Raw genomic sequence first — 14,937 nt, forward strand, 5'->3', positions numbered from 1 at the left:
GTTCCAATTATCGTTAAAACCATCTTGAGGTCAAGAGCAATATTTCTATTGAATTAAATTTATTCCCAAACCTGCTTGTTTACTATGTAATGGGGCTGCTTCACGTCACCTTGATGCTTCACGTCGTCTTGTTGCCTCATTCTGAATCGCAGAACATTGTGCTGTGCAGACCTGGAAATTTAGTCTATTTTGTGATGTAAATTGGAGGTTTTACATGTTACTGTGTATATTTTACTTTCATTGCGGTTTGAAATGCATTCATCAATGCTGATTCTTTCTAACCCTGAAATATAAAAATACCTTTGGAGTTCCTCTTTAATATTAGATTTGCTGTAGGTATAACTATTGTGTATTGCCTTTTTATTTATTTTTTGTTAGTGTTTTGTTGCAGTTAGTTAAAAAATACAGTACATTTATCTGCCTGACTCCGGTATGATGCAGTCGAATCCTGCAGGTATTCGATAGCTAGGGCATGCAAATGCACGTGAAATCCAAGGAAAGACAGTTCAATATGTCTGGAATACATTAAAAGAGGCAAAAACCGAATTGTTAATGTGAATGTTTACTGAGCTTTTAAGATTTCTTAAGTTATCAAATTTATTTTTCTTTTTTACCCCAATACACTAGTTTACATATCTTTGAATTATTTCAAGAAAATGATACATACAATATATACCATATGTTTATTCGTATTTCAAACTAATATAATAGTCCTTTGAACTCATATAAATCTTGTGCTATTGTATACTTCAACTGGTCATTTTTTACAAACTGTGTAGGAATAAAAACCTCTTCACAAAGGTATCAGTTGCATCATCTTTAGTCTGTTCAAAGTGTTTTTGTTTTGACAGCTTTCCTTTCAGTTGGCCCAGCAAATGTAAACTTTCCTGCTGAATCTTTCCACTCCCTGTCATTCTTTCTTATATCCCTAACAGTAACCTTCTTGGTCCTTGATTCTGAAGCAGTAATTTTTTTCTACATTCATTGTTTAAGCCTTTCTCATCATTAAAACTTCTCATTTTTATTGTAGCCTTGCCTTGTCTGTTATGCTGTCTAAAAACGAATTTGTTGAAAGCATTGTGTGCACATATATATATTAAAATATTTAGTAGTTTCTGCTGAAAACAGTCAAATACAGCACTCACATCAGGTTTAGAAGGGGCACCGTTACAATTTTCTGTCCAGAGCAAAGTGTTGCGATTAATTTTGGGCATGAATACTAATAAGCTCCCATCCAATCTCATGCTGAAGACCACTATCTAAAGACTTCTCCTTTGTATAAAATTAAAGTTAGCTCAAATTAGGATATTGTAATTTTCAGAAATAATATTAACTTTCTGATAACATAACTACTCTTTTCACTTTTTCTTTTCTTCATCGATGATAATGTAAAGGAGAAGCCTTGCTGTTATCTTTGATTCAAGCTGTTCCTTTAGGGAGACATAAGTTCTATATGTGAAAATCAGTTTGAACTTGAAAAATGAAAAAAATAATTGGGGACCCAGAAATAAAGTCGAGAGCTGCAGTTTGTTCTTAAGACGCAAACCAGAAGTGCCTTTCCTGCACTAGAAAGCTATGCCTGCACAACAGTGCCATATGTCTAACATTTGTATTCCAGGGTGAGACAGAAATAACACGGATCAGTAAGACGTAATGGAGTGAAGTGAATGGTTTAAAGAGTCATTGCTCTTTTTTAATGGATAACTGGGTCATCGTAGTAAGATAATGAAAGGTGTCTTAAGTGGTAAGGACTTGATGTGGTTAGCAAAACAAAAACAAAATGAATCAAAAGAAGAATGAAGGCAGTCAATTGGAGGGAACTGAAGAATATGATCAGACCTTTACATTGAATTTGACCGAGTGGATACTTAGATCAAATGAAATCAATATGAAGTATTGTTGATATATTACAGATGTGCTGATACAATAGTATTAATATTCACAAAGTGAATATTTCCAGATTTAACATACTGTATATGCTTTCTCATATCTTACTTTTTTGTAGCCTGTATTATGTGGGTGAGATCACATTGTCAAAGCAGAAAGGGTTATAACCTTCAGGTGACAGTAGCTCTGTCCATGCTATGTTATCAGGACACACTAATGTCCTTCTTTATCACCACCGCAGTGGTAACAAAGTACATTAGTGTATTTGGGATCCAGTACCTGGTTACCGACGGAGGAGAAAATGTTTTCCAAGGCTAATAGAACACGGCAAATTCCCCACTATATTTTAGTCTGTGACACAGACTAGGACAGGAAATTCAAGTGGACATTCTTATTAATGCCCATTTCATTGCTGTTTTTCACACTCTTGCAACAGAAGACATTGACAAGTAAATCAGTATAACACAGTTAAGTTACATCACAGTATAGTACTGTCATCATTTTAAACCACTGTACTTAAAATATAACAGTAATTCCTGGTGTACAAATGTGTGTAAGGAAAGTAGTAAAGAGCTTTTAGTCAAAAATGTGTCCAATGAAAACAGTTTAACTCTTAGTTTGTCTTCACTGACATACCTGTGATTCAGGCAGAGGTTTCTTTGGTCTGATGACTCTACTTATCACAGGAAATTTTGCCCTGAAGTTCAACACTGTTTTCTGTGACCATTTGAAATATTGAAATATGTACAGTAGTAATTTATCTTTAAATTTGGGATTTCCAAGAAAAGAGGATTGAGTTATGTGAAGGCCTAGGATACCTTATGAAACAGAGCAGTAAAAGCATAATTGAGTCCCTTTGCGATTAACTTCCCTGTTTTTCTCTGTCTGCTGCTTTTTTCTACTTTATTTTCTATTTTCTATGTTTATTCTGGAGCAATTTGAAGGCTTACAGAGGTATATTTGTATTCAGCTAGAATGATAAGATTTTTAACATTTTGCCTGTAATATACACTTAGTAATTTGGCCACGCAGCCCGTTTGGTTACTAGTTGTTAATTGACCCAACGATCACCTGTGTTCATTTCTTAAAAGAAACCAGCGTATCAGCTTTGACAGCATGATTTAGTAGTTTGTCTCAGAGTTTGATGAGCTTGATTTAAAAAAGATCCTCTTGTTTTAGAAGCACTCCTCTGGTCTTCTGGTTTGACTTTGAATACCTTTGGGGATTATGAATACTTGAATTAGATCTCATCATAGTGTTCTGTATTCAAGCCTATCAGTGCAGGGCATTTCTTTAGGCTTTATTATATATCTGCTGTTCTTCTATGGAATGATTAAAGAGCAGCAGTATCTTATTAGTAACATGATGACCAAAACTGATCAAATAATTCTAAGTGAATTCTTATTAGTGCATTGTACAATTTTGAGATAACATTCCTTGATTTAAATTCTACACCTAAAGTAATATTTTTGCCTTTTTATTGATCCTCCCATGTTGAGATGTTGAAAGTGATGTCAACATGAACACCCAAGTCTCTTTCATTGGTAGTGTCTTCAAGCTCAGTATTTTCCATCTTGCTTTAATAATTTGATTCCACTTCCTACTTGTAACACTCTGTATTTGCCTAAATTAAAAGTCATAGATCAGTAAATATAAAGTATTCATCTCTTGACAACACATAAGTGTCATTAATTTCCATGTAATTACACATGAATGCAAACTTATTGAAATCATATTGGTTTTATTGGAAGTATCTGATATTACTTATATGTCTCATATTATATTGTCTACTCTATTCAAGACGAATTCACTAAAGTTATTATGAAGTGTCTACTTTATATACTTTATATAACTTTTATAAAGTGTATACCTGTAGGTTTAGCTATGAACTTCTATAGATCAAAAATATTTGAATATTATATATATATAAAATATATAAATATTTGAAAAATTTTTTTAACTTAAACTACTGTAAATCTCAGTATAACCTGCAGTTTAGTTTTGAGATTAGTTGTTCTAATAAACCTTTTTTAAGATGTTTTTTTTTTCAAATTGTAGATTTTTTTTAATTTTGGTTCCAGAAAGTCTCTGTAAGTTAACAAAACTTCACTTTGAAGTCTGCCTTCTTCCTTCTGTCTCTTCTGTCTCTCAGACCTGTAACTGTTGTTCCCTTTCCAGGTTTTAGCATATTCAGTGGCCTGTGTCTGTGTGTCTGCATTCAGTACTGGTATCATTGACGCAAACAAGGCTGAGGAAATCATGAACAATCTCCGACTCATGACAGAGAAAAGCCAACAGGTGCGTTAATTCTTGAAATTGACCTTATTTTCTCCTGTGGGACAACTGTGTATCTAACTCATTAATGAAGGGGTGGGCAGGTTACCCAGTGGAAACATTTGGGTTAGATATTTTTAATTTGACATAATATGTCTTCAGAAAATGAAGCCTTAAACATATCACTGATACGTTCTTATAATTTGTCTTTCTTGATACCGTGATGCTCAGTCATTTTTGATTGTTGTCCTAGGAAGGACAAAAAAGTCACATTGCCATTCATATTTCACATAAATGCCTTAGTGCAGCAATGGTGCCAGTATTCAAAAAGTGTTTCTGCAGTTAGTTGAGCTTTTTGGAAGTGATTGTGAAGAAACAATTTTCTGATAAAGAGGTCCTGGGCAAATGTTGTAACATTCAGTTGTATGGTATGTGTTGCTAGTCAGTCTCTTCTAAGACAGTCAACAGTTGATCCAAGCACCATGAAAACTCTTGTCAATTCAAATCCAAGCATCTGGTCTGTTGGTGTCCTAGAATTTGATTCCTCTCATTTTTTTGACAGGCATGGCATTGAAATGACACAGTTAACCTTTATTGTTCTTCTATTCAAATCTCATGCGCTTGTTAACCTCGGAAGTCAATAGCAATTTTAGCTCATATAATCGTTCATTACAATCCGTATACAGTATAATCATGTGTCACATGAAGTCTGAAATTGCCCAGACTTGCCTGAGAATATTCTATTTGAACAATGTAACCCCATGTACAGTACAATATTTGTTTTATATGTATACTAATGCTATGGTCATTTATTAAGTTTTTATTCTACACAATGTTTTGTTAGAATTTTTCATGTAAAAGTTGTCAACCAAATTACATCAGAGAAAATATATTTCCTTTGCACAACCATACCAACCTGAGACAAACCGAATAAGTTATGTTACTGCTGCTTTACTTTGATTGTTGCATTTCATAAATAACAATGTTACGAGGAAGATTAATATGTAATCCATTGTAAAGGATTTTAAACACTTGAAATGTTATGTTGTGTAAATTCTATAGGATCTGTATTTTTATAGTCTTGGTAGTTTACTGTCTTAATATTTGATACAACTGAAATCCAAAGCTCTTTTGCTTCTGAGCAATCTGAGTTTCCACAATTGGACCTCATACTGGATAAAATAAGTGGCCAGATTTCCATTGTGCATGCTTAAATTATAGTAGCACATAGCAACTCTCTTTTCATAACATAATTCTGTTCATGATAAGCAAAAAAACTTAGAGGAGAGGAAAAATAAGATTTCCAGTAGTACTTTATATTACCTATTAAACCTAACTCTTTATTGAAATTTGTTAAATACTATAAATAATGAAGATTAAATATAGGTAAATAGAAGTTTTGGCAATTATATCTGCTTATATTTTTGGTTTATGTTTGTGCTCCAAAGAAACAGAGTACTCCAAATCTGAAAGTATTATCTGAAATGTATCACATAAAAAATATTTTAAAATGTTTTGCCCAAGCCTTTTTCTTTTCCTATGCCCTGTTTATAATTGTTGATGTCTGAGGCGGGTTATATTGTACTTGAGTCTTTAAGTAGCGTTCAATTTGTCTTTCAGACGCCAGGGTTTGCCTTGTCTTTAGGTATTACTGTTCATGGCCTGTCTGCCTGTGGTCACGGTAAAGCAGAGGACTTCTATTTCAGACTTCTGGGTGCTTGGATAAAAATACTTCTTACAGAGGTAACTTTTCCTTTAGTAGTCAACCCTGCAAAAATGTACTGTATATGATGTTCATTCTCATTCAAAGCAAGCAGAGTGATTGTTTTGGCTGTTATGTATTTAATCAGAAGCTTAACAATTACTCCCAGCTGAGGAATTAATTTATCCCGATAGTCTACTTATCCAGGATGCTGAAAAAGATCAACTGGGAAAAAATTAAGATCATCATCAACTCCGTTCTAAGTTAAATTTGACCGGTGTGGTTTCATTGCTTTCAGGGTTGTCCCACAATGCAGCGTCTGGCAGCTGTAAATGGTTTGGTGGCACTAGTAGGTTCTGAAAGTTCCCTAATTCAGGTAAGTGTAAACCTAACTACTGTATCTGGGTTTGTATACAGAAATCACAAACACAAGGTTTCTTTTATTCCTTTCAATATACATGTATTGAAGATAAGGTCCTTGATTTTTTGATTGCCCTTTCACACTTTGTTGTTTATTACATTCTTCAAAACTGCGGGAGTTTTTTAGTTTCAGTAAAACATATTTTGCTTCCTGACTAGATTCGTAGACAGAAGCTTTGACTGTAATTCTGGTGCCAAGATTATTCTTCTGACTGTTCTGAGTAAAGCTGTTTGTTCAGCTACCAGAGTTTTACTTTCACTACATTGTTTTTCTTTCTCTTTATTTTGATATAGGAACAGTATAACACATCATTATTCATCAGTTGTAGTTGATAAAGTTGATGTAGTTGTAGTTGATGTTGTAGTTCTCACAAATCATCAAAGACCCCACACACCCCAGCTACAGACTTTATGATCTGCTACCATCTGGAAAACGGTACCGGAGCATTCGGGCCCGGACTACCAGACTCAGAGACAGTTTTTACCCCCGCACTATCAAACTATTCAACTGCCAGCCTCTCTCACTCTCACCTCACCTCTCACCTATGATCTGAACCTCACAGTGCCTTCTTTCTTTCTTACCAAAAACCCAAACACACGTTGAAAATCTACCTCTACCATACATGTCAAAAGCTCACTCCCCATAATTTCTATCCCTTATTTCATTCTGTTGATGCATGTTTTTGTACATAACCTGTTTGTTGTTTTGCATATTGCCTGTTGTTGTTTTTGCACATTGCCTGTTGTTGTTTTTTTGCACATCGCCTGTTGTCTCTGTCTTTCTTTTGTTATACAGTTGTATTGTTGTTGTTGTTGTTGTTGTTGTTTTTTTCTTTGTACTACTTATGTCCGAGAGCTAGCTAAATAGCATTTCGTTTATACCATATACCTGTATATGAGTATAATGACAATAAACTTGAACTTGAACTAAAGTTACGCGATTTGAACAATAAAAGGAAACGTTGCAGATATGTACTAAGTCATGTATGTAATATGGTATTTCTCAGTATCCAATTACGGTATTCAATATGGTATAGAGATATGATGATGACTGACTTTCAATATGTGTAAACTAGATGTTTAAATAGTTGTCAAACAAATGGAAGGCTCAGTATATAGTCAATGGTAGATAACCAGAAATACTTAAAATGTAGTAACATAAGTCACAGGGCACCATATATTTGATGGGACAAATGTTGTTTCCAGGTTATTCTTTATCTTCTACTCCAAGTAGAGTAAGTAAGCTTAAAAACTGGTGCCTAGAGACCATTATTTGTCCATATTTGCAGCATGGTATTATGAAAATGTTTGAGAGAAATACCATGCAATACATTGACACTGCAAGTTAAGAAACAACATACTGTATTTAATTCTGTATGTGCACATCTTTAAGGGTATGATGAGTAAAGTTTTGTTAGTGCATAAATATTGTTCTGTTTCTATTAACCAGTGCACACTGTCACCTCCTTTGTCCATTCACCTTTTGATAATAAAAGTAGTTATTGATAGAGTAGACTGCTGATGATCTCTTTCACTTCAGGAGCAGGTCCATGCAAAGCAGAGAGCCATGCACTGTGCATAAATATTGCATGACCTTATTACCACACCATCACTACTGAAAGTGAGCTAATGTATCTACACCAGCACAAAGTAGAGTTTAATTTAATGTTTCTTTCCATTCGGGCCACAATCAAACTCAATTAAAGTACCTAACATACAGTATTTTAGATATGTCATGGGAATACAGCCAACTTTTAATGCCTATTTGAATTCCTGTTGTGCTATTTGTCTTTGAGGGCATTGCTGGCTCTGTATCACTTTATGGTCCTTTTGGTCTGCCCTTGCGCAGTGGGACAGACATGTGGGGAGCCTTCCATGGCCTGAAACTGACACCCTGGACAGAACACCAATGAGTTTTAATCTCTGAACACCACCTCGGAGTGGTGGTAGCAAGCACCGTGTGTTTCCATCAAAACTTTCTATTAAAATTGAAGTAGGAAATGCTTTGATTTTTAATTGTAGAGGGCCTTGTCATAACATTAGTGATGTTCTGTGGAATTTTCTGCATCATTTCCTACTTTTATCAATAAATGCGGCTACTTCAGTTAATGCTTGGTGGTATCTTGCAAATGTTTGCTTGTGTAGGTTCCACATTTTAAGATGGCAGTTTTGTTTTGTTTCATAATATTTTGAAAAAAAAAATCACTTGAGTGCATAATGTATTCTGGATTTATATAATGCACTTGACCACACACACTGATTGGAGCAACACACATGTATCCATTAACAGTTAAATGGAGAATATTCCGTGTAAATCCATCATGCTTTCATTGAAACCCACTAATAGTAAAACATATTCCAGGACCAGCATAGGAGGCCCTTGCTGGTTGATTTCCAAAATAACATAAAGAAGGGACCAGGGGAATCATACGTCTCTCTCCCGGTGTTCAGAGATCAGTTTGAGCTCATTCACCTAGATTGTATTATACATTAGTCCACATTACAGAACCAAAACTGGTCTGCACAGTTTACCTCCCTTGGGAGATATTCTGAGACACCACACAAAAACAGTCAAAAGACATAAATGTCTCACTTCTGTCTGTAGATGGTCACTTATAGCATAGTGCTAATATTGCAAATATTGCAAGAACAATGTGGTAAAGTTAGATATGAGCTCTACCCATTGTACTGTACTATCCACTGTGTGGGTTTGGGTGTTTGGCATTTTACTGCTTGCATTAAATAAAATAGCTCTGAAACTGAGAGCCTGAAGAAATGCAACATATCTTAGTACTGTCAATGATGGAGCTTGTAAGGGCAAATGAAGAATACTTGTTTTTCCATCACTGGGAGAAACAAAAGCTTTTGTCTAACTCACCTTGCTAAGCCAGGAGAATTGTGTATAATATAACAATTATGTTATGCCCACACATAGATATGCTTAGCCATCTGCAGTATTCACAACTTACAGTAGGTTGATACTTTATTGTCCACTGCTGTGGAAATTTGTCTTTGGCTTCTCCCACAGAAGTACAGAACACACAAGCAAAACATAAGAGTCACATAAAATCACAACAGTATGTAATACATAAATAGTTGGATAAATAGGTAGAGGGCGGAATATATTTACATACCTTCATTGAGTAGTTTTATTGCAGAGGGGACAAAGGATTTCTATAAATGTTTTTATTTGAATTATGAAGTAAGGCTACTTAGCAGACAGAGACTGGTTTTGTGAAGCTCTGATGTGCAAGCTCTCTAACTCCGATGGGTTTCTTATAATCAAGTTCTAATTAAAATGATTATATTGTGCATACTTTGACAGCTTAAATGCAGAACATATAAACATGTTTCCTTCTTTTGAAATGACTTACATCTTCGGAAACTGAAGTAGTAACAACTGCTTGCAAGGCTTTTCTCCTGTCCTTTTCTGGTAAAGCTCAGGCTTTGTACCGTAAATTATACCAATCAGTGCCCCTCTCCTCTCAGCTGGATAGAAAACTCACAGGACACCAGTTGTTAGTCCATTTCTTCCCCTATATTTCCATTTAAATGCAAATACTCGCTCTCTTGGATGACTGCCAGGAAGTATTTCCATAGAAACATTCAGTAATGCTGCGCTGTACTTTTTAAAGCTGTCACTTGTTACGAGCCTAGGATATTGTTGTTCTTAATTTTTTAAACCATTATTTAAAGAAACAGTTAATTATAAAGATTTAAAGGTATTTTTAATTTAGCATTTTGTCCCTTCTGAGCTGTGTAATTCTCTTAGGAGGCCCTCCAATTTCAGTATTTCTGATGTCTGATGATAATATCTTAGATAGCAGACTCTTTCTCTGAGTTTACAGCTGTGCTGACCTTTTATCTTGTAGCATCGATGAGCTTGTCAAGTGATAAATTCAATCATAGGTAAAACAGTTCAATGACATGTACAAAAACAATGAAGTATTCTGAAAAGTAAGCTAGATATGCCCTCAGATATCCCCTAAACCTATGAAATATTAAAAGTCCATTTCTTGTATGTTTTATTGGTCAAAGTGGAATAGCCAAAAAAAACACAGAAAAAGGATTTGTATTTTTTTAGCATAACAGCTGGTGTAACAATTTAAAACTTTGCAGAATGTGGGGATATAGTACCCTGTGAATCTTAATTCTACTTAAAAGGACATATTGAACAATGCATAACACCCAGTAGGCAGCTACAGCCAGTGAGCGAAACTGTTTTTGCTATCAGAGACTGTTGTGCAAACTCACAGAATTCTGAGTTCCTATGGCGAAAAGCCTGAAATGTGGTTTCACACAGAGTGTTTTTCAGTTCTGCACTAAACTGCAATGTAGCTTGCTTTGGGGTGGTTTAATTTGATAAAGGCAAGTAAACAGTTAAAGAAGCTTACGGTGGGCACGGCCATTCTGAGCGGCAACCTTTCTGTAGTCATGAAAAGTAGAAACTGCGAATCTCCACAGCTCTCTGTTATGAAGCTTTTTATTTCACACAAAGAGCCAATTCAAGCAGGGCACAACTGTTCAGAGTTTCAGTCAAGTTCAGTCATGCAAAATGAGGAGGTTCAGGGCACATCAAACATTGCACTTGTTAAAGCATTGTCTTGAGGCAAATAGGCTTCTTAAACTTCAAAACCTTTGCACTATTCAATCAATGCACTGTCTATGCTTCACCAGTGTATGGTGCTATTGACCTTGTCTTTTCAGAAATCTTCTGGCATGCAGACCAAGTTCCTAATTGCATCTGTGACACTTAAATCTTTAAGGCTTTTGTTTTATTGTTCTCATCTGTTTCTCATTTTTTATGGTTGACTTTTTAAAGATACAGTACATTAAGAGTTATTAAGCTGTAAAGTTTTACCCTGTATTTATGTTTTTTTATGATGTTGATATCTCTATTTTATATGCGATTATGAGAACTCTTAGCTAGACCTTTTTATTAGTCGTGAAAATCGCAATGCAAAAAGCTTTCTTGGTGAAAGTTTGTTTCTAGTGCAGAAATATGATCAAGATTGCATTATGGTATATGTATTATCAGTTATCTTAAGCTTTCATTTTTCCGAACTGCAAACCATCCTTGTCAGCTTTTTTGATACTTCAGGGGGAAAAAAGACACCAATGCACCCATGCTTCCACCACAAGGTGGCACTTAACTTCATGGCATTTTGTACTCTGCAAAAGATGATACCAGTGTTAATATTTATTATTATTTACAACTAGAGACATGCACAGGTTTAAGGAAACTTTTTAAAAAAGGCTGATGCAGTGCTCTGCAGAAAATGTCAGTGCTCTGTTTTCTCTCACAGCTCAAATCTGAATCTGGACAGTCCCCTCAGCAGCAAAGCAGACTGAATGAGGTTATCAGAGCAATAACCCAAGTAAGATTGTCCTTAAAGGTTCAATGATGTCCATGCAGAATTGCTTTCTTTGAGTTGTTGTTTATTGTATTGCTTTTCTTTTCATTGTAATTAATACTTTTTAGCTGGCAGCAGTCCTAGTTTTTTCAGTTTTTGCACTTTTTACATGAGGTATATAGATCATTAATCAATCAGTAAGAAAGATCACATAGCTGCATAGTATGTGTTTTTGGAACCTTTTTACTTGTCCTTCAAACTGTGGCAATTAAGCACTGAATTTGGTTGTGCCTCCTTATTATTGCTGTCTGTTCCTGATTTATAGACTTTAATCAATCTTGTTGATTCCAAGTTAAGAACAATGTGTAGAATTCAAATAACAGTATATGTCTTCTTCAAAAAATAAACTAATTTTCTAATTCATGACTGAATCTATATTCACACACTATTAAATGTAAAAGCCTGAGGGAATAAAACTATTAAATCAATTGAACACCACCATGTGTTAAATAGAGAGTGCAATGCAAAGTACTGCATGTTATGGTTTTATAGAATTTTATTTAATCCTGGTGTCTACTCTTGCATAATGTTCCATTTCTGACGAACGTGCTACTCATTTAGCAAATAAAAAGTCCTAGATTTAATTTCATTAAGGTGAGTTTCAAGGATAATAAGGAATAAAAAAATTCACAGTAAATTGATCCTCAGTAAACCAGTATACAGTATTTGAGTACAAAACTGTGGGCTGACTTTTTCCACAGGTTATTACCTTTTCTGGTGCTGTTGGCCTGCAGTCAAATGCCTCCTGTCTTGTGGGACATCTTCACCTGGCAAACCTGTCTTTAGGCCAAACTAGAACATCAGGTAAGATGAAATATTGTAGTGATGATGGCTATGGTAGTAAAAAAAATGTTGATGGTCCTGAGCTGTTTCTTGTGAACATACTAATCATGTTGCCTCATCACATGTTTGGTGATTATACTGTGTCTGTCAGTAGTTTTAGATAGAGTGTATTACATTTCAGTGGAGAGTCCCCCATCACAGACAAGGAGGAGGGCCCTTCATATAGATCTAAACTTTTTTGTGCATCCAGACGCTTACGAAACAAACATGGATGAATCACAATGAAAACAGAAAACGCTCTGCTAATTTTTCAAGAAACTTTTATTGAAGAAAAATCTTGTAGTAGAGCTATCAAAACAACAAAAAGGAAACACTGATCCTAATATATTGATGAAAAAAATATAAATTTAACCAAAATGCCATAAAGATAAATCTAATAGATTAAGGTTGAACTTCAAAATGGGATCAGTTTCAGTCCTGTTCAGTTATCTCCATCTTATATTTCAAATAACTTAAAATAGAAACAACAAACACCATTAGATATGTGAAAATAAATATAATTTACATTGTGATACAAATGATAAAGACGTCTCGAGTCTTATGCACCAACTTATTTTTTTTATTTTCAACGGGCAGCAACCCTCAAGCCGAATTTGTCAAAGTTAACCAAAACATTCCCTAAATATGTATAGATGTTGCTGGTCTCTTTGTTTTTTTCTCTAAACATATTTACTCCTTATATTAATCTTTTTCAGTCCCTCCTGATTTTGGCTACTTGTCTGAAAGGAGTGTGATCAGAGCAGCTGTGGATTACCTTATTGAAGCAGGAAGAAAAGGTACAGTCTTCAGCAAACTTGTGCTATAAATCTCTGAAGAGGTCACTCTTCTTTGTTGGGCTTTCAGACAGCTTTATTTTTAAATAGCACCTTCAAATAGCATTCAGGTACTTTACATAAATTATACCTTTTAATAACACAATACGTTGAAAACAATTACACTGTATATCTGAAAAATGTCAAAAAATAGAATGCAATTTAAAAACCATTGACAAGATGTAAGTTTCAAAGCAAGATTTAAAAACCTTGACAGACGCTGCATTTTAATATCACCATGAGAGTATTCCAATGATATGGGGCTACCGCTTTAAAGCATGGTCCCTTGAAGCCTAGAATCAGCCACACACAGTTTTCATAGTAAAGATGATATCTTACCTTGTGCGGGGTAAAACAGTTTTAAAACTTTGAAAGTCTATTAATAGTGTTCATTCAGAACACAAGGTCAGCCGTATTCTCCCAACATTGGTGGCTCACATCTACAGTAGTCTGTGTCGATGGATAGCAATTTCCTGAGCTGCTGTGCATAATTTGCTAAACCCCACCAAGGTTGGGTTTGGTTTTGATTCTGTCAGAGTAATCTTGGTATGCTGTAAAAGAGCAGCTTCTACAGAGTTTGCAGTGTTGTCGAATTTCCCAGTTCTGTGTGTATTTCGGGGTCTTTAAGCTCTAAATGGTCATAGTATGAAAAGAGGAGATGGGCTTAACAGAGAATGGAGAGTCATAGACATGAGTTTAACTGGTTGATATGGACAAATTCTAACTTGTGTGGTATAAAAAAGAAAAATATAGATTCCAAATTGGTGATTGCTTTTCATATATATTCATATTTATTATACATATGATCTATTTTAACATTTAAAATAAAATATTACCCAGCAGTCTATATTGGAGGACAACTGTGCACCACTGTATTGATAAATTAAAATGAAATGGTCAACATGAAACGATACATCAATGACAGATTCACCCTGAGTTTGTGTAGTGTGCCTGGATGCTCTGTGCCTGGTCTGAGTAAGGCACACTAATCTCTTCTTTGTTAGAATGGCTTAAAGTTCTTTGGCTGAGTGGGTTCGACACAGGGCGTGTCAATCCTGTCGCCCCAGAACTCCTCCTAGGTACTATCAGGATAAAGCCAGGGTGCCTAACAGGTTTTCCTTTATCAGTGTTGTCAGAGGATGGACTTCATGCTGTTTCCTCAGAGACAAGTCTCGATCCATCTTGGGTTCGTTCACTCTCATGGAGTCAGACTTTTCACTCTCCTTGTGGATCTTTTACTCCGCCACCGGCTTTTGTTCATTGTCTTCTTGTAAGCAGGCTCTTGCTCTGTCTCCTCCATTTATTGGGTCTGCAATAACTGAGACTAAGGCTGTTTTTTTTCCCTGAACCTCTTAAGTGTCCCTCAGGTAATTAATTCCACCTGGAATGCACTTTTTCTTTTCTTGGCTGCATCATGTGAATTTCTGCATAAAAAAAAAATCAAAGGTTCTTTTTCAGATGCTTCAGGGCCCTCTAGTGGCTAAATTGGAAGACCCAGATCACTTATTCTGCCAACTTGTCAAGCTTACAATAAATTCTATTTTAATTATCCAAAACATTAAAACCACTAACAGTATCTGTGTTT

At 35.2% G+C, this 14,937-nt stretch overlaps 1 protein-coding gene across 2 annotated transcripts in view; it reads left to right on the top strand.

Annotated features, from left to right (window-relative positions):
* Window positions 1–14,937, top strand: part of focad (focadhesin) — a 101,455-nt gene that overhangs the window by 76,693 nt on the left and 9,825 nt on the right. For both annotated transcript variants that reach the window (XM_088632027.1, XM_088632036.1), the window contains exons 30-35: window positions 4,066–4,185; window positions 5,782–5,904; window positions 6,162–6,239; window positions 11,590–11,661; window positions 12,399–12,501; window positions 13,236–13,316. In XM_088632027.1, the coding sequence (XP_088488153.1) occupies window positions 4,066–4,185; window positions 5,782–5,904; window positions 6,162–6,239; window positions 11,590–11,661; window positions 12,399–12,501; window positions 13,236–13,316 (577 nt within the window). The remainder of the gene's footprint in view (window positions 1–4,065; window positions 4,186–5,781; window positions 5,905–6,161; window positions 6,240–11,589; window positions 11,662–12,398; window positions 12,502–13,235; window positions 13,317–14,937) is intronic.

This window comes from Lepisosteus platostomus, chromosome 1, assembly GCF_059453375.1.
Source record: "Lepisosteus platostomus isolate fLepPlt1 chromosome 1, fLepPlt1.hap1, whole genome shotgun sequence".
Lineage (NCBI taxonomy): Eukaryota > Metazoa > Chordata > Actinopteri > Semionotiformes > Lepisosteidae > Lepisosteus > Lepisosteus platostomus.